At 40.7% G+C, this 25,063-nt stretch overlaps 1 protein-coding gene across 1 annotated transcript in view; it reads right to left on the bottom strand.

Annotated features, from left to right (window-relative positions):
- Positions 1-25,063, bottom strand: part of LOC133560288 (dachshund homolog 2-like) — a 105,702-nt gene that overhangs the window by 39,525 nt on the left and 41,114 nt on the right. The window contains exon 2 of the mRNA XM_061912646.1: positions 4,798-4,916. Coding sequence (XP_061768630.1) covers positions 4,798-4,916 — 119 coding nt within the window. The remainder of the gene's footprint in view (positions 1-4,797; positions 4,917-25,063) is intronic.

The raw sequence follows: 25,063 nt of genomic DNA, 5'->3' as shown, positions 1-25,063 counted from the left end.
CATTCTGTTTTTGTTTTTGCTTTGTAGCCAGTTCAGTTTAAGTTTCGTTCTGCATAGCCTTCCCCAAGCTCCAATGCCTTTTCTTAGGGGCACTCACCTTTTTTTATTTTTGGTTTAAACACTAAACACCTCGCGCTGTTTCTGACATCAACAAAGTAATTAGCTACCGGCTGCCACCTACTGATATGGAAGAGTATTACAAGGTTACTGTGCTAAGCTCTAGACAGCACCGACACTCATCAACAACACATCATTTGCAAACTATAACTACTGGTTTGCAAAAAATATTTTTAACCCAGATAGGTGAAATTACATAATCTCCCATGGCACACAAGACTGTATCTCACTGCACACTGGTGGGCCGCGGCACAGTGGTTCAAAAACACTGGCCCACTGGACATTACCAGGGATTGTAATTGATAAAGGTTAAGAATAAGTTTACAGTTGGAGCCTTCGTCCTGTAAAAACTAAATCTGAATCCGCCTCCTATTGCTGCTTCATTTTGGTCTGTCTCCTTTTAAGACTCTTCCTGTATTATTTATACTGCTATTTTCTATGTGTCCACCCTTACACAAAATATTAGCCAACATTTCTGCTGGTTTGCTATTGCTAGTTTTTCTCGGTCTGTACCCTCTTAAAAATAAACTACTTTCCAGTGTTACTGCTCTTCATGTTGTTTCTTTAAGAGTTCTCTTCATTTCTATTGTTGCTGTATTACATTGCTTGTATGGCCATCTTTAGGAAAATAGTAGCAAAAGCTTTTGCTGGTGTTACCTTTTAATGTTAATATTTTCTCTGTCTGCCCCCTCTTAAACAAACTACTTTCTAATGTTGATGTGAGTTTGATCTTTTTCTCTTTCTGTCCCCTTTTAAGTCAAGTATGAGAAAGTTGGGTTAACTTGTTAGTCATTTTGTGCTGCTCAGTGGCCTTGTGCTTAGAGTGTCCGCCCTGAGACTGGAAGGTCGTGAGTTCAAACCCCAGCCTAAGAAGACTATAAAAATGGGACCCATTGCCCACTCACCAAAATGATTCCCGAGCGCGGACACCGCTGCTGCTCACGGCTCCCTTCACATCCCAGAGGGTGAACATGGGTATAGGTCAAATGCAGAGGATAATTTCACCACACCTAGTGTATGTGTGACTATTGTTGGGACTTTAACTTTTTATTGCTCCACTCTGTCACATTTAGGCAAATACTAGCTAATTAATGTTGATGCCAAGGTTGTCTTTTGCTCTTGCTAATTATTTCTGTTCCCTCTTACATCCAGTATAGCAACTACAAACCCCGTTTCCATATGAGTTGGGAAATTGTGTTAGATGTAAATATAAACGGAATACAAGCATTTGCAAATCCTTTTCAACCCATATTCAATTGAATGCACTACAAAGACAAGATATTTGGTGTTCAAACTCATAAACTATATTTATTTTTTTGCAAATAATAATTAACTTAGAATTTCATGGCTGCAACACGTGCCAAAGTAGTTGGGAAAGGACATGTTCACCACTGCGTTAGATCACCTTTTCTTTCAATAACACTCAATAAACCTTTGGGAACTGAGGAAACTAATTGTTGAAGTTTTGAAAGTGCAATTCTTTCCCCTTCTTGTTTTATGTAGAGCTTCATTCGTTTAACAGTCCGGGGTCTCCGCTGTCGTATTTTACGCTTCATTATGCGCCACACATTTTCGATGGGAGACAGGTCTGGACTGCAGGCGGGCCAGGAAAGTACCCGCACTCTTTTTTTTACGAAGCCACGCTGTGGTAACACTTGTCTTGCTGAAATAAGCAGGGGCGTCCATGATAACGTTGCTTGGATGACAACATATGTTGATCCAAAACCTGTATGGACCTTTCAGCATTAATGGTGCCTTCACAGATGTGTAAGTTACCCATGCCTTGGGCACTAATACACCCCCATACCATCACAGATGCTGGCTTTTGAACTTTGCGCCTATAACAATCCGAATGGTTATTTTCCTCTTTGTTCTGGAGGACACCACGTCCTCTGTTTCCAAATATAATTTGAAATGTGGACTCGTCAGACCACAGAACACCTTTCCACTTTGCATCAGTCCATCTTAGGTGAGCTCGGGCCCAGCCAAGCCGGCGGCATTTCAGGATATTGTTGATAAATGGGTTTTGCTTTGCATAGTAGAGTTTTAACTTGCACTTACAGATGTAGCGACCAACTGTAGTTACTGACAGTGGTTTTATGAAGTGTTCCTGAGCCCATGTGGTGATATCCTTTACACACTGATGTCGGTTGTTAATGCAGTACCGCCTGAGGGATCAAAAGTCCGTAATATAATCGCTTACGTGCAGTGATTTCCCCAGATTCTCTGAACTTTTTGATGATTTTACGGACCATAGATGGTAAAATCCCTAAATTCCTTGCAATAGCTCGTTGAGAAATGTTGTTCTAGAACTGTTCGACAATTTCATTACGAATTGGTGACCCTCGCCCCATCCTTGTTTGTGAATTACTTAGCATTTCATGGAAGCTGCTTTTATACCCAATCATGGCACCCAACTGTTCCCAATTAGTCTGCACCCCTGTGGGATGTTCCAAATAAGTGTTTGATGAGCATTCCTCAACTTTATCAGTATTTATTGCCACCTTTCCCAACTTCTTTGTCACGTGTTGCTGGCATCAAATTCTAGAGTTAATGACTATTTGCAAAAAAAAAATGTTTATCGTTTGAACATCATATATGTTGTCTTTGTAGTATAGTCAACTGAATATGGGTCTAAAAGGATTTGCAAATCATTGTATTCCGTTTATATTTACATCTAACACAATTTCCCAACTCATATGGAAACGGGGTTTGTACTTTCCTGTGTTGGTTTTGCTGTTGTAATTTTTGTTTTGTTTGTTTTCTCAATTTCTCCTCTTTTCAACTACTTCCCAGAGTTGATCTAATTGTTTTTTTTTCTGTTTTCTTTTGCTGTCCACTCTTAAGCCAAGTATCACATTGTAAATAGACAGTATTAAATTAGCAACTTCCCTACAGTTTAACCTTGGAAGAGAGAAGAAAGGATGAGAAGATGAAAAAGACTTAAAGCCACTTTAGCTCATCTTATGACACCCCACCCACGCCACCGCACCCACCCACCACCACCCATCACACACACTCCCCTTCATCTCGTATCCGATCGCTCATCCTGGCTCTCTGCAGGTGCACATGAGAGTCTTGAGATGAGTGTATTCTTTTCAGGAGAAGATTGAAAGCCCTTCATCTGTAATCAACACACATCACTAGCGTTTGTGTGAGTGTGTGTGTTTTATCAGTGCCGAATGTGCGAGTGCAATAAGTTGTCGATGCAGCGTGGATTTATGCATTCGAGGAAGTGCTGCACGTGTGTGTTTGTGTGTGAAAGACAAGGGGCATCATTGAGCTGTGTGTGTGTTTGTGTGTGTGTTTAAAGAGAATGAATTAACAAGTCAAATCAGCGCCTGCAAAGGTTAGCATGCAAACTCCCACGCTGACCATCACAGTGTCTTTGTTGGACAAGGTGAGGCCAATTAATGATAACGTTATCTGCTCGTAGACCACGCCTTCTCGCACCCCACTTTCTCACCCCCTTCATGTGGAAAGTTGCGTGTCAACATCTGTCGCACCCAGCATTCATCATGTCCTCATCCTCCTTCCTTTCCTGTCCATCTCAATATCTCTGACACTTTTCACCCCCTGGACCGCCCTCTCACGCCCCCCCACTCCGCCCTCCTCAAAGCGCCTCTCTGCGGTCCCTGCTTTCCAGCAGTGTGATAAATGTCCATCTGTGATTGGCCGACGCCCCCCACCGGTGCCCGCGAGGTCGTAAACAACAGCCCGTCTCCCCCGGCAACCTGCCGTCTCCATGGACGCGAGGCCCGCCTGCACGACCAGCTCTGCGTATGTGTGTGTCTGCGAGAGAAGTGGAATGTGACATGTGATGACTGCCAACACTGTGGGTGTGTGTGTGTTGGTGTGCGTGCATGTGTGTGTGTGTGTGTGTGTGTGTGTACTAATGAGCGCTCATAAGTGAGCAAATGTTTTCTCTGGGATTCACTAATGTTCAACAAACACACTCTTCGTTAGGTACACACACACACACACACACACACACACACCTGGTTAAGTGCAGCAGTGTGTGTGTGTGTGTGTGTGTGTGTGTGAGAGAGATCAAGAGCGAGAGAGAGATTAGTATGCCACAGTGAGCCGTGTCCATATGTCACTAAACACAACCATGTTTTATCAATCCTGGAAAAAAGGGATGATAAGGAAGAAGAGAGAGAACTAGAAGAAAGTTTGAAAGAAGAATAAGGAGAGACGGGCGATAGAGGATGAAGGAAAGGGGAGAAAAGAAGGAGAGAAAGGAGGAAAGTAAGGTAGGATGGATGTGAGGAAAGAAGGCCACGAGGAGACAGAGGGGGACAAAAGTGAACTGGGAGGGAAGGAGAAAAGTGAGGAAGGAGCGAGGAGAGAGCACATGGAAAAAAGGGAGGGAGGAGGGAGAGATGGACAGATGGAGGAGTGAGACCCAGGAGACGAGTCATTCATCACACCAGCATGCTGCCTGCACTCGTTCACCTTCTCTCTCTCTTACGTCTCCTGTTACTCCCTCCATTTATTCACTCATTACTCTCTCCATCTCTTCTTACACCCTCCAAACCTTCCCAAGATGCTCTAATTCCGTCCTTCTCTCTATCCGTCGCGTCCGGCAGGTGCGGGTGAGGACCAGGAGAGAAGACAGGAAGGAGGAGAGGATGCAGTGGCCCAGTTTGGACTAAAGAAGCACAAAGAGGTTCTGACCGGTGTGCGAGAGTATGCTGGGGGACAGCAGCCCGGGGAGGCCTGGGTGAAGCAGCCTGGGGCTTTCCTGGATCCCGGCGCCGGAAGAACAACGCTTGGGAGGACGACCCGGGCGAGAGCTGCAGGCGAGAAACAGAAATCACAAATGAACGACATCCCATAATGTTTTTGTTAGCATTTTTCTTTTCAAACTCTTTTATTGTGAAGGCACAGGCTGAATGTGAAAGTGTGCCTTGTGCAGCTTATACACACAAATACATTAACAAGGCTGTTTATGCACGTGCACGTAGGTACGAGCACACTCCAACATGATGACACGACAGACAAAACACACGTGCACACGCTCAGGAGGCGCGCACCCAGGCCAACTCTCGGCAGGGCGGCTCGCTAACAGATGGCCTCGCAATGTCATTTACACCTAGCAAGCAGGCAAGAGAGAAAGAGCGAGAGAGCGGACCAAAAGAGCACTATGGACACACTCAGACATGATGTTTGATGGTCATGTGACTTCCTAGTAAACATCAACATGACTGCAATTGGACCGCTGGCTGTTTAACGTGCTAATTAGTTAGTTAGTTAGTTAGTCAGTAAGTTAGCAGGACTGCGACTGCCGTCGAAAGTGGCTGAGACGAGAAACACTGACGTACTCCTACAGGGATGAATAAGAATTTGAATAAATAAATAAATGATAAATGGGTTGTACTTGTATAGCGCTTTTCTACCTTCAAGGTACTCAAAGCGCTTTGACACTACTTCTACATTTACCCATTAACACACATTCACCCACTAATGGCAAGGCGCTAACCAGCACCCATCAGGAGCAAGGGTGAAGTGTCTTGCTCAGGACACAACGGACGTGACGAGGTTGGTACTAGGAAGGGATTGAACTAGGGACCTACAGGTTGCGCACCGGCCTCTCTCCCACTGCCCCACGCCGTCCCTTAAATAGCAATAAGAATGCTACAAATATAAATAATTCAAAAAATTATTTTAAGAAGGCTTCAAAGAATTACTGAAAAAAGATTTCTAATGTAAAATACTTTGAATAATTTTACAGAAAAATTCAAACAACAATAAAAAAAAGAATTTTAGGAATTCAAAGAAGAATTTAAGAAATAATTCTAAAAATAAATAAAAGAAGATTTCTCAGAATTTACAGAATTCTAAGACTTTAAAGGAGGATTTTAAGAATTCGAAAAGGACTTACATTTAAAGAACGGGATTTTAAGATTCCATAGAACAATTAACAAAAAATAATTCAAAGAAGAATTACGAAAAATAATTATAAAGAATTCAAAGAACAAATCAAAAAAACAATTCAAAGAAGAGTTTTAAGAAATTATTTACAAAGAATTCAAAGAACAATTGAAAATATATTTAAAATAAAAATTCAATAATAATTCAAAGAATTTGCAGAAAAAAATTGAAAAACAATTAAAAATATTTTTTTCACAAATATTGTAATAATTTGAAAATAATTGTAAGAATAATTTGAAGAATAATTCTGAACATATTTCAAATTCTGAGAAGAATTGAAAGAATTCTCAGAATTTAACTTGTTAAAAAAATATTAGGAACAATTTAAAAATATATTCAAAGAAAATTCTCATAATTTAAATAATCCAAAGATTTAAAAGAAGAATTTAAGGAAGAATTTGATGAATTCAAAGAATTTGAAGAATTCAAAGAAGGGCTTCACGGTGGAAGAGGGGTTAGTGCATCTGCCTCACAATACGAAGGTCCTGCAGTCCTGGGTTCAATCCCTGGCTCGGGATCTTTTTGTGTGGAGTTTGCATGTTCTCACGGTGAATGCGTGGGTTCCCTCCGGGTACTCCGGCTTCCTCCCACTTCCAAAGACATGCACCTGGGGATAGGTTGATTGGCAACACTAAATTGGCCCTAGTGCGTTAATGTGAGTGTGGGTGTTGTCTGTCTATCTGTGTTGGCCTTGCGATGAGGTGGCGACTTGTCCAGGGTGTACACCGCCTTCCGCCCTATTGTAGCTGAGATAGGCGCCAGCGCCCCTCGCGATCCCAAAAGAGGAATAAGCGGTAAAAAATGTATGAAAAAAAAAAATGGATTGACGATTTTAAAGAAGAATTTAAAGAAGAATTTGATGAATTCAAGGAATTTGAAGAATTCAAATTGGAATTTCCCAAATTTGAAGAATTCTAAGAATGGATGGATTGATTGATAAAAAAAAAGAAGAATTAAACTAATTTAAAAAATAATTTAAAGGACAATTCCAAATGCAGTCCAATAACAAGAATTCAAATTCAATTATTGTGTTTGTGGGAGAAGAAAAAAGGAGGAAAAAGGAAAAGAAGAAGCTCACTGCGTCCCAGGCCCCACTGGGAGGAGTCCGGTGGAGGGTGTGAAGAGATAGGCAGGGAAAAGTAGCAGAGATTGTTTCTAGGTGTGAGACACACACACACACACACACACACACACACACACACACACACACACACACACACACACACACACACACACACACACACACACACACACACACGCACGCACACAGGCACGCACACACACACACACACGCACACAGGCACGCACACACACACACACACGCACACACGCACACAGGCACGCACACACGAGGATAGTGATGCAAAGAAGCATGAAGAAAAGAAAACATGAAGATTCACTTTTCATCTGAACTCTGATTCACCCCTTTCCCCTTCTCTCTCACTGTCACACGTATTACTGTACTAGATGACCGTGTGTGTGAGTGTGTGTAAAAAGACACATGATATCGCCTTCTCATTAAACATACAGTTCTTTGTGTTGGATTTTGTGTCCCGTAGGGTTGCCATATGTTGGGTATTAATCCTCATCAGCCGTCCACTCTCTTTTCTGCACAGAACTTGTTCATAAAGAGCAGGTCACACTCACCACACACTTTCATTTGTTACACTTAACCTTGAAGGTGTTCAAAGCCCTAAATAGTTAGTTTTCTTCCTTCATGTCCTTCTTCACTTCTTATTGAACCGCCATCCACTAGAACAAAAAGTCGCACTAAGAACACAAGACGACGCAGGCCGTTTCATCATTTAATGACCTTTTCACAAAAACACACATACGCACACAGCCCAATGAACCACCTTGAAGTAAGTCTTCCCACTTTGACACACGCCACACAGCCCAGTCCTCCCAAATGGCCGTTTCTATGGCGACGGAGCCTTGATCAATACTTCGTCATTGGCTCTGATGGCCGGTCAGGGTCAGTCTCATGCACACACACATACACACACACACACACACACACACATACATACACAAACAGGCATGGCGGTGAATAAGCACGGGCTTGCTAACACGTTTGACGGATTGATTTAGCGGGAGACGAGCAGAGGTCACACACACACACACACACACTGCAGTTTATCAAAGGCGGGTGCAGTCGATACGTTGGGCTGAAAGAGAGGCGGCCCCTCTTTAGCTAGCATCTTTCATCTGGGAGCCGTCAGTTTGTCCTGCAGGACTATCTTTATCCTGTCGCAGTCGTACTGGTGTTTCCTATTCAATTGCCGTTAAGCGACCTGGAATCATGTCTACTTTATACGAGGCTAGATCTAAAGCATATAAAAGCAAGGATCCTCTAACTCAGTAGTTCTCAAATGGGGGTACGCGTACCCCTGGGGGTACTTGAAGGTATGCAAAGGGGTACATGAGATTTTTTTTTAAATATTCTAAAAATAGCAACAATTCAAAAATCCTTTATGAATATATTTATTGAATAATACTTGGCCCTGTGATGAGATGGCAACTTGTCCAGGGTGTACCCCGCCTTCCGCCCGATTGTAGCTGAGATAGGCACATGCGCCCCCCCCCCCGCGACCCAAATGGGAAGAAGCGGTAGAAATGGATGGACGGCTGGATGAATAATACTTCAACAAAATATGAATGTAAGTTCATAAACTGTGAAAAGAAATGCAACAATTTCAACAATTCAGTGTTGACAGCTAGATTTTTTTGTGGACATGTTCCATAAATATTGATGTTAGAGATTTATTCTGTTGTGAAGAAATGCTTATAATTAAGTTCATGAATCCAGATGGATCTGTATTACAAACCCCAATGAGGGCACTTTAAGTTGATGATTACTTCTATGTGTAGACATCTTTATTTATAACTGAATCACTTGTTTATTTTTCAACAAGTTTTTAGTAATTTTTATACATTTTTCCAAATAGTTCAAGAAAGACCACTGTAAATGAGCAATATTTTGCTCTGTTATACAATTTAATAAATCAGAAACTGATGACATAGTGCTGTATTTTACTATTTTATCTCTTTTTTTCAACCAAAAATGCTTTGCTCTGATTAGGGGGTACTTGAATTAAAAAAATGTTCACAGGAGGTACATCACTGAAAAAAGGTTGGGAACCACTGCTCTAACTTGTTATCTGGATGTCGCTGACTGTCCGCTCCCTGTCCTCCCGACATGGTCATAAATCCTGTCACACACATGCATCCTCTGTGTTTGTGTGTCTTTATTGTTTGTTTTGTGAAAGAAGAACAATCTATTCTTTTTGAAGAGACACCAGAGAAATGGGATGTACGCTGGTCCGCTGACACGCACGCACGCACACACACATCATAATCATGGACACTCACACAGAAAGAGGGATGGATGTTTACTTTCCTCAGGCCTTCCGTCTCTTTGATTGGACAGATGAATGACTTCATTGTGCCTACGTGCGTGTGTGTGTGTGTGTGTGTGTGTGTGTGTGTGTGTGTGTGTGTGTGTGTGTGTGTGTGTGTGTGTGTGTGTGTGTGTGTGTGTGTGTGTGTGTGTGTGTGTGTGTGTGTGTGTGTGCTAAAAGAAGAGAGACGAGGATAAGTCAGCCAATAACAAGTATTGATTGATAAGACAAGTAGAGCAAAAATAATCTGAAAGGGCGGAGAGAAAAAAAATAGAAATCGCCTTAAAAACAAAGAAGAAGAAACAGGAAGTCTAATTGACTAATGATACGCATACACTTCCTGTCCATCCCATCAGATTCATCCATCTATCCTTTCTGTATGGAGGAACAGGTGGGCTTCAGTACGAGAGGCAAGAAACACTGCTGCATTTTTAACCAGCACCTATTAAATATTAAACACATCACACACACACACACACACACACACACACACACACACACGATCGCTGACGAGACAAGTTATACAGGTCGATGGGCTAACGTGTGTCTGCATGTCTGTACAAATGAGTGTGAGTGTGTGTGTGTGTGTGTGTGTGTGTGTGTGTGTGTGTGATGGTTTCAAGCGTCATTACCTTACTTCTTCGTCACACAAACACACACACACACACGCACACACACCTCACATGTTAGCATTTAGGAGGTAAAACTATAACAGACCCCCCCCCCGCACCAACCGCCATGAGCTTTGAAGTAGTCCCTAACAAAGTGGAACAACAGGAAGTTTTCGATGCTGCACGATGAGAAGGAATGTGGACTGTAGAAACACAACATGGATTCATTTCAACGGAATGCCTTGATTATAATATTACTCAAAATGGACACTTCAAAAGCAAAAGGCGCAAAGTGTTGTCGTCAGAGAACGCTGGAATTGCTCCGCCTCCTTCAAATCAATTTTCATCCATGCATCTTGACGGGAGTTCATTTTCTGCCCCCGTGACTCTTCATCCCTCTTCTTCCTCACCCCCCTACCCCCAACCTGTCCTCCCCCAGCCGTTAAGTCAGTGTAATGTAAATGATGTGCCATCGATCGCCCCTGACAGTGCAAGGACGCTCACCTCTCCTCTTCCTCATCCTCTCCTTCTTCATCGCCCTGTCATCTCCCCCCACTCCACCATCTTTTATCTCTCTCTCTCTCTCTCTCTTTTCCTCCTCTCCCATGAGTCTCTGCCTTGCTCGCTCGCCGCCTGTCATCTTTCATCCCTCCATGTTGCTCCTCTCGCCATCGCTTAAGTCCTCCTTCACTCTGGTGTGTGTGTGTGCGCGTGTGTGTACCGTGGGGCAAAAAAGTATTTAGTCAGCACCGATTGTGCAAGTTCTCCCACTTAAAATGATGACAGAGGTCTATAATTTTCATCATAGGTACACTTCAACTGTGAGAGACAGAATGTAAAAAAAAAAATCCAGGAATTCACATTGTAGGAATTTTAAAGAATTTATTTGTAAATTATGGTGGAAAATAAGTATTTGGTCAACCATTCAAAACTCTCACTGATGGAAGGAGATTTTGGCTCAAAATCTCACGATACATGGCCCCATTCATTCTTTCCTTAACACGGATCAATCGTCCTGTCCCCTTAGCAGAAAAACAGCCCTGAAGCATGATGTTTCCACCCCCATGCTTCACAGTAGGTGTGGTGTTCTTGGGATGCAACTCAGTATTCTTCTTCTTCCTCCAAACACGACGAGTTGAGTTTATACCAAAAAGGATACATGGATGATACAGCAGAGGATTGTCAGAATGTCATGTGGTCAGATGAAACCAAAATAGAACTTTTTGGTATAAACTCAACTCGCCGTGTTTAGAGGAAGAAGAATACTGAGTTGCATCCCAAGAACACCATACCTACTGTGAAACATGGGGGTGGAAACATCATGCTTTGGGGCTGTTTTGTCACAGTTGAAGTGTACCTATGATGAAAATTACAGACCTCTGTCATCATTTTAAGTGGGAGAACTTGCACAATCGGTGGCTGACTAAATACTTTTTTGCCCCACTGTATGTCGCCATCCTTATCTCTCAGCACTGATGCGTGGTCACAAGTGGACTTGCACCCAAAAACGGAGGGCATGGAATGATAAGAAAGGTAAAACGCCGTGGCCTCCATGATGTTGATGATGATGTAAAGTCCCGAGAGTTTCCTCCTCATCCTCACGTCCTTCCTCACCCGCTCTCTCTCCCATCTGTCTCCCCCCCTCTCTTGTTTTTTCTCCCCTCCATGACATTCCTGTCCGACTCGGAGGGTGTCATCCTCCTTTTCTGCTGAGTCGGTGCTTCTCACACACACACACTCCAGCTGTTGAGAGACAAGGTGGTGGTGGCGGGGCGGGGGTTTATTGGATTGTCTGTGTCCTCTATTTGGATAAGAAGGAGAAGAGAGCGAGGGAACAAAGGAGGACACACGATAACGAGAAGAAGCAGAGGATGCCGCAACAAGAGAAGAAGAAGGAGTCTGTGCATTTTGGGCGGGGCCTCGATGTAAAATATCATCATGTCAACTGTACGAAAAGTTGACACAAGTGTCTTTTTTTCAACACACCACCCAACAACATGTATCACATGTGCCCAGTAACCCCACCACCACTACACACAAACACGCACTGAGGGGCTAAAGCCTGGATCCTACAATAAGTCCAGTTTTATGACTCGTGTATAACGCCAACAGCTGAATCAATATTAGTTTACACCGGGTCACAGAGGACCCACACACACACACACACACACACACACACACACACACACACACACACACACACACACACACACCTTTTGCAGTGTGTTCAGGAACACACACATTGAATCTCCCAGAATATTATTATCATTATTATTGTAGATTTACACACTCACACACACACACACACACACACACACACACACACACACACACACACACACACACACACACACACACACACACACACACACTTTGAGCGCAGGGAATGACGGGTGGAGAGAGGGTCACGATGGTCAGGCAAGCAAACACACACACACACACACACACACACACACACACACACACTAACAGTAATGTAATAAAACAGAGTTGTAAAGTTTTACAGATACAAACTGCCAAATAGTTCTGAGCTTGCGTATATGACCTAAATAAACATTAGACCAGCCCCTCAAATCATCATTATCATCATCAGTTACAATAAAGGTGGGAAGCAGGCCTCATGACAAGGCACCGCTAACCCTGAGCTGAACTCCACCTCCAGCCTGTAGGCGAAAGAACCATCCAATCACAGCAATGGACAGGTTGTGTGACATTACAGGATAGTAATGTCCTATAATAACAGATTTTTCTCTGATATAAAGGTAACTGCACTTTTAATGGACTTTTGTCTGTCTTTCACAATCCTTTTGGAAGACAACAACACACAGTAAGTTTATTGTTTTCAGGCATTCTAGTTTGTAATATACACTAAGTACGAGGTAATTATCAATGAAACTAATGGGGGTCCTTTATTGCGCCCATACTGTGATGTCCTCTAAAAATCCTCCCAAAAATGCCAATAATACTCAATTTTTATGTCGTGACCTGAATAATAACCAAGTATTTTAGCGATATTGTTATTACAAGCGCTATTTACTTTAAGCGGCACCTTGATAATAGAGAGTTAACTAGCTCGCAGCTATTGATATACTGAGTGAGGCAGTGAGTTGCTGCATCACCTCTTGAGTTGGTGAAAGTTAATTCTATATTATAAATCATGCATCCCGCCTGGATAGTAGAAAGTTGTGGCAATAAAACCAAAGAATTTGGTCAAATATGACATTAAATTTAGAAATAGAGACACGAAAAGACACGCGTTTGCACCCACTTTTTTTTAGAAACGTGCGTTAGCATTATGATTAATTATTCATCTAAAAGGGAAGATGTGGACATTTAATCAGTTAGTATCTTAGTGAGAACAGACATTGTCCAGTAAGGGATTGTTTTATTATGTTTGTAGTTAGTATTTCTTGTTCACCCCTAATAGTGCTACTTGCTAGATGTGCTTATTGCTCGTCTTCCAAAATCTGTAGCTAATCCTCCTTATATTCAGGCTAAAAAATATAAGCTTCTGGATCATCATTTGTCCCAATGACCCAAAGGCTACTATGATTAGCATTTGCTATTTGGTTGATGAAAATAGCAAACTTTGTGATGCGTCCGTGAAATTAATGTGTCGCTGTATGTTTAAAATGACCAAAATATGTAAATATTAAATAGTTATTCCTTAATGAATGTACCTGTTACTACAGTACATATATACTTACAGCGTGCATATAAAAATTTTGATGGATATTTTTAGAGCGCTTTATAGGCGGTCTATATCAAATCCCTGTAGCCGACTCTTGCTAGCATTTATGTACTAATTAAAATGCATAAAGAAAAACATATGTGCTTGTCTCACATAAGAAAAGTGAATGACAGACAATATTTGGGGGGAAAAAAGCGACTTATTAGATATAATTTTTTTTATTATCTTTAGCACAGGTTTCAAAAGTGTGGCCCGGAGGCAATACAAGTGGCATTGACAAGCTGACAGGTGAAATGTAATTCAGAAAAAGTTGCAATGTTGACTAATTCAACAAAGCTGTCATTTGTCAAAACATAATATTGAATCAAAATCAATGTTTTATGAACTATTGAATCAAATATTACACTTTGAAAAATATTTTTTGTGAAAGATTTTGCATACTTAAGTGTGTTTGCCATAAAAAAACAATTTTCTTTGAGAAACAGGGCAGAAAACCAACAAACAAAAAACAAGATAACAAAAATCAGAATTGACTGACAGATCCGAAGTTGATGTAGACTCTAGAGATTTAAGTGTTAAATAAATAATGTATGTATCCCTTGGCACATGATTACCATAATTTCATGACCAAAGCCACAAACTTTTTACACTTTTATGTTAAAACAAATACTTATTTAATACAGATTTAAAACAAAAACAAAAACTGGCGGCAGCAATAAAGTTTAAAGCCATGAAGGAAAGAAGAAAGTGAATGAAAGTTTAACTGAATAAATTTACATATGCCAAAAAAATAGTTTTCTTTTGTATTTTTTTTTATGAATTAAGCAACGTTTATGACAACCTTTTTCCAAAACACAATATAGAATGTGAGCTGTAATAGGATAATGCATACATTTATCATTTGCTTTCAAAACGGTTACAAAAAAGTGGGAACCCAAAAATTTACTGTTGGACCCCATTTTTATGACTTGAAAATTCCAAGTGCACTCACTGAAGCACACTGTAGCTGAACATGTGATCTTTTCTGAAATGTGTGGCTCCTAGAGGAAATGTCCGAAAAAGAAAATGACGCGTCAGAAGCTTCCAGCAACTCCCAAAACAGCACACTTGTCATGCTACATTAAAGGACGCACAGGGGGAGCAACAAGAAGTGAACACAGGCATGGTGTTCTCTATTTGAGTCCACTATGAAAAAATACTATGCCGATGTTTCTAACTCTCTCTCCTCCATGACTCAGCAGCCTGATGATAGAAAGGCTTGCTCATGCTTCCAGTAACCATCCGGCCCAGAGTTGGTCACATGGTTGCCCCCTTTCAAGGAACACATGTCATCTGCGGCATTCACACGGATCCCAATTTTGTCTCCTAAACCAGAAGCCGGCCACCGTGATCATTATGCCTTCACGGCATGTTGCTGAGTCAGCATTCAGCGGCTTTAATATAGTCTGCGTCGCTCCTGTGTTAATTACAGCTGACTGAAGAGCTTCTTGTTATTGTGAGGATGCCGAGAAGTTAGGGTGTACCTAAAAGTCTCGCCATATGATATAAAGATTAGTCACATGTAATGTTTTCAATGTAGGTGTAAAAATAATGTATCTATATATTTCTTTTGTATTTCATTTCATTCTCTTGTTTTGTTTGTATGGCTCAAAATAAACCATTCATTCATTCATTCAACATAACATGCTGCAAGTACATTATACAAAAAGTTAATAATGATAAGAAATGTTATATTTACACACACACACACACATACATACATACATACATACATACATACATATATATATATATATATATATATATATATATATATATATATATTTAAGTATATATATATATTTAAGCATATATATATATATTTAAGATATATATATGTATATATATATATATATATATTTTACATACAATACAAATAACATACTATCTCACGTTGAAATAAAATGAAAAATACTATTTTTCATACAAAAATTTTGTGTGTGTATATATATATATATATATATATCTTCTTCCGCCCATCTGAGGTCAGGTCGCGGGGGCAGCAGCCTAACCAGGGAAGCCCAGACTTTCCTCTCCCCAGCCACTTCGTCCAGCTCTTCCCGGGGGATCCCGAGGCGTTCCCAGGCCAGCCGGGAGAAATAGTCTTCCCAACATGTCCTGGGTCTTCCCCGTGGCCTCCTACCGGTTGGACGTGCCCTAAACACCTCCCTAGGGAGGCATTCGGGTGGCATCCTGACCAGATGCCCGAACCACCTCATCTGGCTCCTCTCGTAATATATGTGTGTGTATATATATATATATATATATATATATATATATATATATATATATATATATATATAGATAGATAGATAGATAGATAGATAGTACCTTATTGATTCCTTCAGGAGTCAATAAAGTACTGTTGTATATATATATATATATATTTCCTTGAATTGCCGCCGGGGCGCTAATTAATTTAAAACCTCTTCTCACTCCTGCGCTTACCAAAGGCATGCGGTAAAAGTAGGCATGCGCCAATTATTTTAACACCTCTTCTCACTCCGGCACTTACCAAAGGCATGCAGTAAAAATTTGAGTGTGACGTAAGGATACCATCATGAAAAGCACATTTAATAAAAAAAATATGTTATTATGGTCTTACTTATACTTATAAATGAAATCCATGCAGGCTCCTTCTGATCAAAAGCATCAATAACTTGTTTATAGAAGTCTTCCTTATATTTCTTCAGTTTTAAAAGTCTCTCTGTCTCGATGGAGATCTTCCTTGATTACGTCCTGCTTCGATTGAAAGTCCAGTTTAGAAAACTGCTATCAGACAGCTGCTATCAGTTAGCTCGGCTCCTCAAGTGCGGGGGCGACGACAGAATTATCCTCTGACAACTTCCCCTCCCGTTCTGCTCCGTAGGTGATCTCTTTATCCCATCGCTGCCACCAGGAAATGTTATTGTATAAATGATACACTGGGTATTTAGGACTGGAACATGCTTTATTTCAGCCCGGTTGTTTACAAAGCCAGTATAGGTGTTACATCCTAAAAGGTCCCTTGTGCACCCGCCGCGTCATATCCGTCCCAGCACAATTCACGTCACTCATTGTCACTTCTTCTGCAGCCGTGTAGTCGCAAGAAGCATCACTAGCGCCCTCTCCCACCAGGAGGCGGGAGTCATTTAATGACTCATATTGGACACACACAACTACGGTATTGTGACAGTCTCAAGCTGTCGTCTTGCAGGTTTCCAAGACCACCAAGGAAGGACATGGCTTGAGCAGTTTGACTTTGTTTATTTTTCAATAAAACCTCAGTCCAGGTCGCTATTCCGCTCCTCCTCTCCGCTCGTTCACCAACGCCGCCTCGTCGCCGCCATCTTGGGCCGGGCTCCAGCGTGCCCTGCCTGTCTGTCGGACCGTTGTCTCCACCTCTCCACAGCTATATTAATAAAACATAGCTGCTTAATGTTCTTTTTAGCGTACCGGTATTCAATAGCTTGGACCTTAAATCCTACTGAATAGCTCTTAATCTTCTTGACTTTATGCGATTTCAAATTACCGGTATTGAAATCAGCCCCCTCCATTTTGAAAATGATGACAGGGGAAGTGTCACTCGTGACAGCGGTAATACTAAGCATGCGCTAATCATTTTGTGAAGCGAGTTTGACCCGGCAGTAGTTCAAGGCAGGCGCATACTATATGCCCGGCGGCATTTCAAGGAAGTACGGTGTATATATATATATATATATATATATATATATATATATATATATATATATATATATATATATATATATATATATATAAATTAACCATTTAAAAAAGGTGGTTACAAAAAACATCCTCTTTATTATTGTGGGAATCAGAATCAGAAATACTTGATTAATCCCCGAGAGGAATCTTAAAATTTTCAGCACAATCCCATTCAAGATCAGACAGGGAGACATAAAATGATCGAACATTACAGGGAGACAGAACAGGATTGCTGACGGGTCTGCCAACTTCCGGCTCACAAAGCAAAAAAGTTAAGATACAGGTAAACAATGGGATGGTGAGAAAAGAAAAATAATCGGTCTAAGCCTAGGCCACTGGAGAGGGGATCCAGACTGAGGCCAAGGGAAAAAACTACTTATAGCCATAGCACACATCCCTCTTACATGTGTGTAAGAGTGTGCCTCTTGAAGTCATAAACAAGTCTGCATTTTTCAAGAAAAAGTTGCAATTTCATGAAAAAAGTAATAATTTCATAAGGAAACGACTGCAATTTCACGAAAAAAAAAAAAAGTCAGAGCACTACAAAGAAATGATTGCAGTTTTACAAGATGAAGGTCAGAAAAAATTATACAAACCAAATAATGTACCATTATTGCAAAAAGTCAGAAGTGGAGTTTAAATAACTTTTGTTATTTATCATTGTCGCTGTTAGTTGTAAGCATGAAGCAGCGGGAAGACGAGCGAGGGCAGAAGAATGTGGCGGCCTGTTTTGTAGGTCATTCCAAACAAAGTACACACAGACACACACACACACAAACATATGCACTCTTGGCCCTCCGCAACGAATCTTCAAGCACCCCATTAGGAAAACACACACACACACACAGGTGCATACATTCAACACACACACACACCACATGTTCTCACTCACACAACACAAATAATCACAAAGCTTTCATCCTCCATGGCAGGAAATGCTGCTCTTAATGTGTGTGTGCAAACACAAACTTTCTCATGTTCAACACACACACACACTGATGTACGAGCGCAGAACAACAAACTCGCGTAATCGCGAGGACACACATTCCTTTCCTCTTTAAATCCCCACATGAGGAGTGAAATGAGGAAGATAAAAAAAAACTACAAACATGGCCGAGCTTTGACAAAGAATGCAAAGGACAACACTGAAAAGAGAAGAAAGTGTGTGAAATAAATCAGAGCGCAAGAAAGAAAGACACTTACAGAAAGAATAAAGAAGAAAAGAGAAAGACAAAGATGTGACAGGCGAGCGGAGTTAGGAGCGGGGGGTGAAGACGGGAGTGATTAATGAAAGCGGAGGAGGAGGAAGACGAAGACATTCAGTCCTGTCCATCTCTTACGGCAAACACACACACCAGCTCTAATTAAAGCTACAAAAAGTCTCTCGTCACCGTGTCCTGAGGTCGATTCAAGGAAGCTCATGTCTCTCCCCCTGTACTAGTTTTATTGAACACAATCACCATGCAGTTAGCGACCGGCGACGTCACAAAAACACAACAGACGTGTAGCTCGCTCCAAAACCAATAGATCACATTTAGTTTGACCCTAAAATACCCCCACTCTCATGGGAGCATCCAGGAAATAGATGGGCCCTCTATTTGGGAGACGTGGGCCACAATTTAAATCACTTGTGTGCACATTTAGCGCAAATAGAAACATCAAAAGTATGGGAAAAGAGCAACCTAGCAAGTGAGACATATACTTGAAAAGTCCATGAACTAAAATGATCAAACCCAGAAAAATAGGCTTAAAATCATCAAGATGACCCTTGACAGTGGTGTTCCTTAGGGCTCTGCAATAGGACCTCTACTAAAGCCATGTAACCAAGAATTAAAAAGGATTGAAACTGGAGATGTTATTAAACTATCCTGCCATTACCCTTCAATAATATGTACAACACGGTGTACTTAGTTCCTGAGCGCCAACATTATAACAGTGTTGTGCTGTCTTTAATTTCCTTTTGGCACACAATTAAGGTGCTCATAGACTTGAACGAATGACCACATCAGTGACATGCGGTGGACGAAACATTGGTGAGGCATAGACACTTTGAGTTTTTTTATTTATTTTTTTTACTTAAATTCATATGTGCAGCTCTAATCATTGTTGATTTAGGTTGCACATAAGAGTAACAGGGGGGGAAAAAAGGGAGTTATTCGCTTTCATAAAAACTTTATCATAATGATTTTTTGATATGATAAATGGGTCCAAAAAGTATTTGAAAAGGTTGGTAGTAAATACTTTTAGGTCCCATTTGCTTTTAACAAAATAAATCCAATATTGTGAGTTTATCTTACCTTTCTGTATTTGTATCTGAAGCAGCAATAGCTATCCTCCGTGAAAACGTACCTTGTATGATCACATTCATTTTGTCCTAAAGTCCAGTTTAGAGAAGTAATTAATCTTGGATACAGTATATAATCCTCCACATTGTCAGACACATTCATTTAATTCAATTTCATTCCAAGCAATAAAACAATATTTTTGCATCTGACAAAAAACACCCACAAACGCTGGCTTACTCTACTGAAAATCAAGTCAAGTCAAGTCAAGTCAGCTTTATTTGTCAAATTCTTTACATGTAAGACATACAAAGGAATCAAAATGATGTTTCTCACTCTCCCATGCGTAGACAAAAAGAAAAAGAAAACACAACAGTAAAGTGCAACGTGAATATGTCTACCTACTAAAGTCACAATATATATAGTTCCTGTTGTTTTTAAATAGGACATGGCTATAAACAGTGAGTGTTTGCCATTTTTGTTATAAATACAGTTAAAAAAAAGGCTAGCTTCCGCTGGAGAGACATGTGTCTGCTAGCCTGAGCGCTTCCACTTGGCAAGTCAGAGTACTGCTGATGCATTGAATTGCAAGTTGACAATATATTGCCCCCTACTTTGAGGCAGAGGTACTTGCTGCCTTATGGCCTGCCTTTTCCCCTGGCAAATAGCGCGAACCCTCTCGCACGCACCCGCTCAATACACTTTGTGTGTAGCCGTGGAGGCACCACCTGTGTCTGCCTCACTTCTCGTCTGCCACGCTGTTTTGATCTGAAAACACAGACTTTTTGCGATTTTGACCAGGAAAATTATCAAAATATACAGGAACTACACCAAAATCACATAGGAAGCATAGACCAAAAGAGAAATATTCAAACTTATTTAATTGTACTACTTCGTTTTTGAACATCTCACGGTTAAGCCACCTGGTGGCAAGGTGAGGGACTGCCTCACTTGCCTCCCCTGACAACACGTCACAGGTCAAAATTCATCAGAGCTTCCATAGCAGTGCCCGCTGCCGCTTTGCAGTTACCTTTGAAATGTTTGTGAAACACTACATTTCCAACAGTTTGTGATTGTGACTGTAGTCTATCTATCTGTGTTGGCCTTGTGATGAGGTGGCGACTTGTCCAGGGTACACCCCGCCTTACACCCGAATGCAGCTGAGATAGGCTACAACACCCCCCGCAACCCCGAAAGGGACATGCGGTAGGGAATGGATGGATGGATGGATGGATGTTGACATTTGTCTGTGAATGGCGACCGGCACTGACGAGGAAATGGGAGCTGCTATGCCTGCTGGGGCTGCAAAGCAGCCAGACGGTGACGACTGCTGCTCTGAGTACTTGCTACCGGCTGCTCTGAGTAAAGTGTTGCGCATGACCTCTGCTACTCCGTTCCGTGTACTGTATGTTTCACCCAAGTATATTTAGGCCCGTACTGATAATGGCAATCACAATATTTACCACCTTCATCTTTTTCTGTTCACTACTTTCCGCCGCTACAAGTTGCGCCTGGGTCGTCGGTATTTCAAGTTTGGCCTTACCCTGGATTTCTACGAGATGCATAACTACTGCAGCAGAGCCAATACGTTTCTATTCTAGTCAATGTGTAAATTTCCTAATGAGCATTGACAGACCGGAAGGGGAAGTTTTAGATGTTATTTTACCTTGGTGGTCCAAAATCAAACAATTATGTAACAGGCATAACCTGGACAGCTATGTTGGGTGAACTACAACCTGACCGATGCGGGAGAAACTAAGGAGTGGTTAGAGGGAGTTGAATGACAAGTCTGTGTGGTAACTTGCCAGGGATGTAATTGCTACTACAAGTCCAAAAATAAAGTAGGTTTTCTGCAAGGCAAAGCTGCCATCTTTTCCGCTAGTCAAGTCAAGTCAGACGCCTGCCAGTGGGCACTGATGGACGGCAAAGTACGGAAACGTTTTGCAGCATAACTGTTCAGCAGATGTATCTTGTGGAAATCCAGGGGTTTCATTTCTGCTACATAGCCAGGAGGACAATTACTGAGGGTGATAAGTGTCCAGCATGGCATACACACTCTTTTGACTGATACTGTACATGCATTCAGGAACTAAGTAAACAGTGTATATATTATTGAAGTCTAGCAGAAGTATTCCATTTAAAATACAACCCAGCATTTACCATTTTGGTCGTGTTAAGTGCAAGATCCTGGTCCTGACAGTGAAATGCATTTTGCTGCACTTCAGTGCACACATAAGTCAAAAGGGCCTCATCTACTGAGATCCAAATATCTTGTGCTAAACAGCTTGTGCAAGCTATAAAAGCGTGTGTACTATTAGTGCCATGACATTGACTTCATGTATCTTCCTTGAGAGAAAGACTTTATAGTTTTTGCTCCATGGCAAGATACATTATCGTTTTGAAAACATTCTTTCGATTGACGGTAGGACTGGACAATTAATCAAATTTTAAATTCGATTTCAATTATGGCTTCTTACGAATATGAAAAAAAAAAGATTAATGGGCCGCACAACAAGCATGTAAACTTTAGAGATTGTAACGTGTGAGTGGAAAAAAAGACATCTACTAAAAATTTGGGACCTTATCATGGTTGCTGCTTTTTACTTGACGCAGAGCTAGTATGCTCCATCACTAAAATCAACAAACAAAGTAAGGCATTTATTTCCGCATTCACGTAACTGTGGACGGAGTCACATAATCGGCCAATAAAACGGAATGCGCTGATGAATGCAAAATAATAAAGGAAATTGACATAAATGTGAGTAAAATGCTGTCATTGTCAGGAGAAGGAACATTAGTTTTGGAAACAATAGTGCTCATTATCCCTGACACACTTCCTAACCTAAATTAAACATTGTGATGGTCACTTGAAACAAGGACCGTCACAATGGCTAGCAAGAAAAGTCCATACACACAGAACATATCTCATCTGCTTGTGTTGTCGTGAATGACATCATCGATGTAAGATCAATGTACAGACAGGAGTACAGCAGCCACAATTTGAGTCGCTCTCTTCCTATTGACAGCCACAAATCCTTTCTTCACTCGTCAAGCTGAGAACAGCAGCACAGCACACTTAAGTACACTTCCACTATTCACAATATTCGTGAGGTGCGCCATATCCTGTCTGACTGCGCTAACAACTTAAAGGTTTCAAAAAAAGTACTTTACACAAGCATAATCTGCTTAAAGCACCTATTGATACATGTTCACAATTTTTATGCTTTAACTTAAAGTATAGGTCAAAATAGTCCAAAGATGTATTGCACTGACAAATGTGGGGATTTTTGGATTCAAAACCAGAAACACTTCATACAATTTTGACACACAAAGCATGCACTCTACAGTGGTAAAATAAGTGTAAAAGATAAAAAACTGAATGAAAAGTATATAAAACAGAACAAGTTTACTTTATTGGGGTTTTGTATATTGCTATTGTTATTTAAATGTATTGTTAATATTTTATTATTATTTGTATTATTTGTTGCAGTTTATACGTTACTAATTTATATCTGTGTATTTAAACTTCAGTTTTGGTGGGATAATAAATACTGCTTTCAAATTAATAAATAATTGTGTTATTAATCTTGATTACAATTTCAATCAAAATAATTGTGATTATAATTTTTGCCATAATCGTCCAGCCCTAATTGATGGAACAAGAAAAGTGTCCAAAACGTGAATGCAAACTTGAGCAGTTGTTGACATTGTAATGAAAGTGCCATTACCTGACACACAGCCTTTATCATTGATAACCATGAAAATTAGCATGTTTTTCTCAGGCAGGGTCGTCCTAAATCTCATCGGAACGTCACCAAACAAAAGTTAGAGCTTCATCACCTTGCCCAATGCAGTTTTGCGATTAATTCCTAAATATGACTTTGAGCCAGTCATCTGGTGTTTTGCTATGTTTCAAAAGCCAATTTTTGTGGGCATTGTAGACGCAGTCCTGCAATGCATCTACAACTGAAACTACTTTTTAAGCATGCTGAAAGCGCATTAAGGAAGATGCTGGCACTAACTCTGAGTGTTCCCTGGAATGTTGCAGACGTAACAAAATGCATATTGCAATAACAAAAAAAATCATAAAGAAGTTATGTTAATAATACCTCTTCAAAATGGAAAGACCCCAAAAGGTATCAATGGAATTCGTTTAAGTCATCCATAAGCTAAGAAAAAAAAAAAAAAAAAAAAAAAAAATATATATATATATATATATATATATATATATATATATATATATATATATATATATATATATATATATATATATATATATATATATATATATATATATATATATATGGGCTTCATGGTGTAAGAGGGCTTAGTGCGTCTGCCTCACAATACAAAGGTACTGAGTAGTCTGGGGTTCAATCCCGGGCTCGGGATCTTTCTGTGCGGAGTTTGCATGTCCTCCCCATGACTGCGTGGGTTCCCTCCGTGTACTCCGGCTTCCTCCCACTTCCAAAGACATGCACCTGGGGATAGGTTGATTGGCAACACTAAATTGGCCCTAGTGTGTCAATGTGAGTGTGAATGTTGTCTATCTGTGTTGGCCCTGCGATTATGTGTCGACTTGTCCAGGGGGTACACCGCCTTCTGCCCGATTGTAGCTGAGATAGGCACCAGTGCTCCCCACGACCCCAAACGGTATAAGCGGTAGAAAATGGATGGATATATATATACATATATATATATATATATATATATATATATTACATTACTGAATAGACGAGCGGTCTAATCTTTTTTATTTTGACAGCCCATATATGACAAGAATTTGTAACATGGGGCCGCAGCGTGATCGCTTCCTTTCTTACAACTATTTCTGCACATCCTTTCTCGATGTACTAAACAAAGACGCAACACAGCGCCCGCGGAAGAGTTTCTGCCTTGATGGGTCACACTACGTGTGCTAAATAATTAGATTAGTCTTTTCTCCTCTCACTACTTTTGCGTTCTAATGATCAGCATATATTCTACATATTTATAAGGACAGGTGCACTAAAAAGACTACGCTCCTTATTTTGCTCACTTACACTAAAGAAATGCAATCCTCTGCGCACAAGTTTAACAGATCAGCTTTGCGTGTGTTATTAAGTTGGCATGTGTTTTAATACACGCAAACCTTCGGTAAATGTAAGTATGGAAGTGTGCAAATTCAGAGACAGCATTGGTCACCCACCACCCTTAATAATCGTTATACAGCAGAAGGAAAGTGACTAACTTGAAACAATGGTTGTTCAGGAGCAACCAGTAGTGGTGGAAAGTTGTGAA

Source organism: Nerophis ophidion, linkage group LG10 (genome assembly GCF_033978795.1).
Source record: "Nerophis ophidion isolate RoL-2023_Sa linkage group LG10, RoL_Noph_v1.0, whole genome shotgun sequence".
Lineage (NCBI taxonomy): Eukaryota > Metazoa > Chordata > Actinopteri > Syngnathiformes > Syngnathidae > Nerophis > Nerophis ophidion.
Note: the sequence above shows the minus strand (reverse complement) of the source record. Positions and strands in the feature narration are given on the sequence as shown.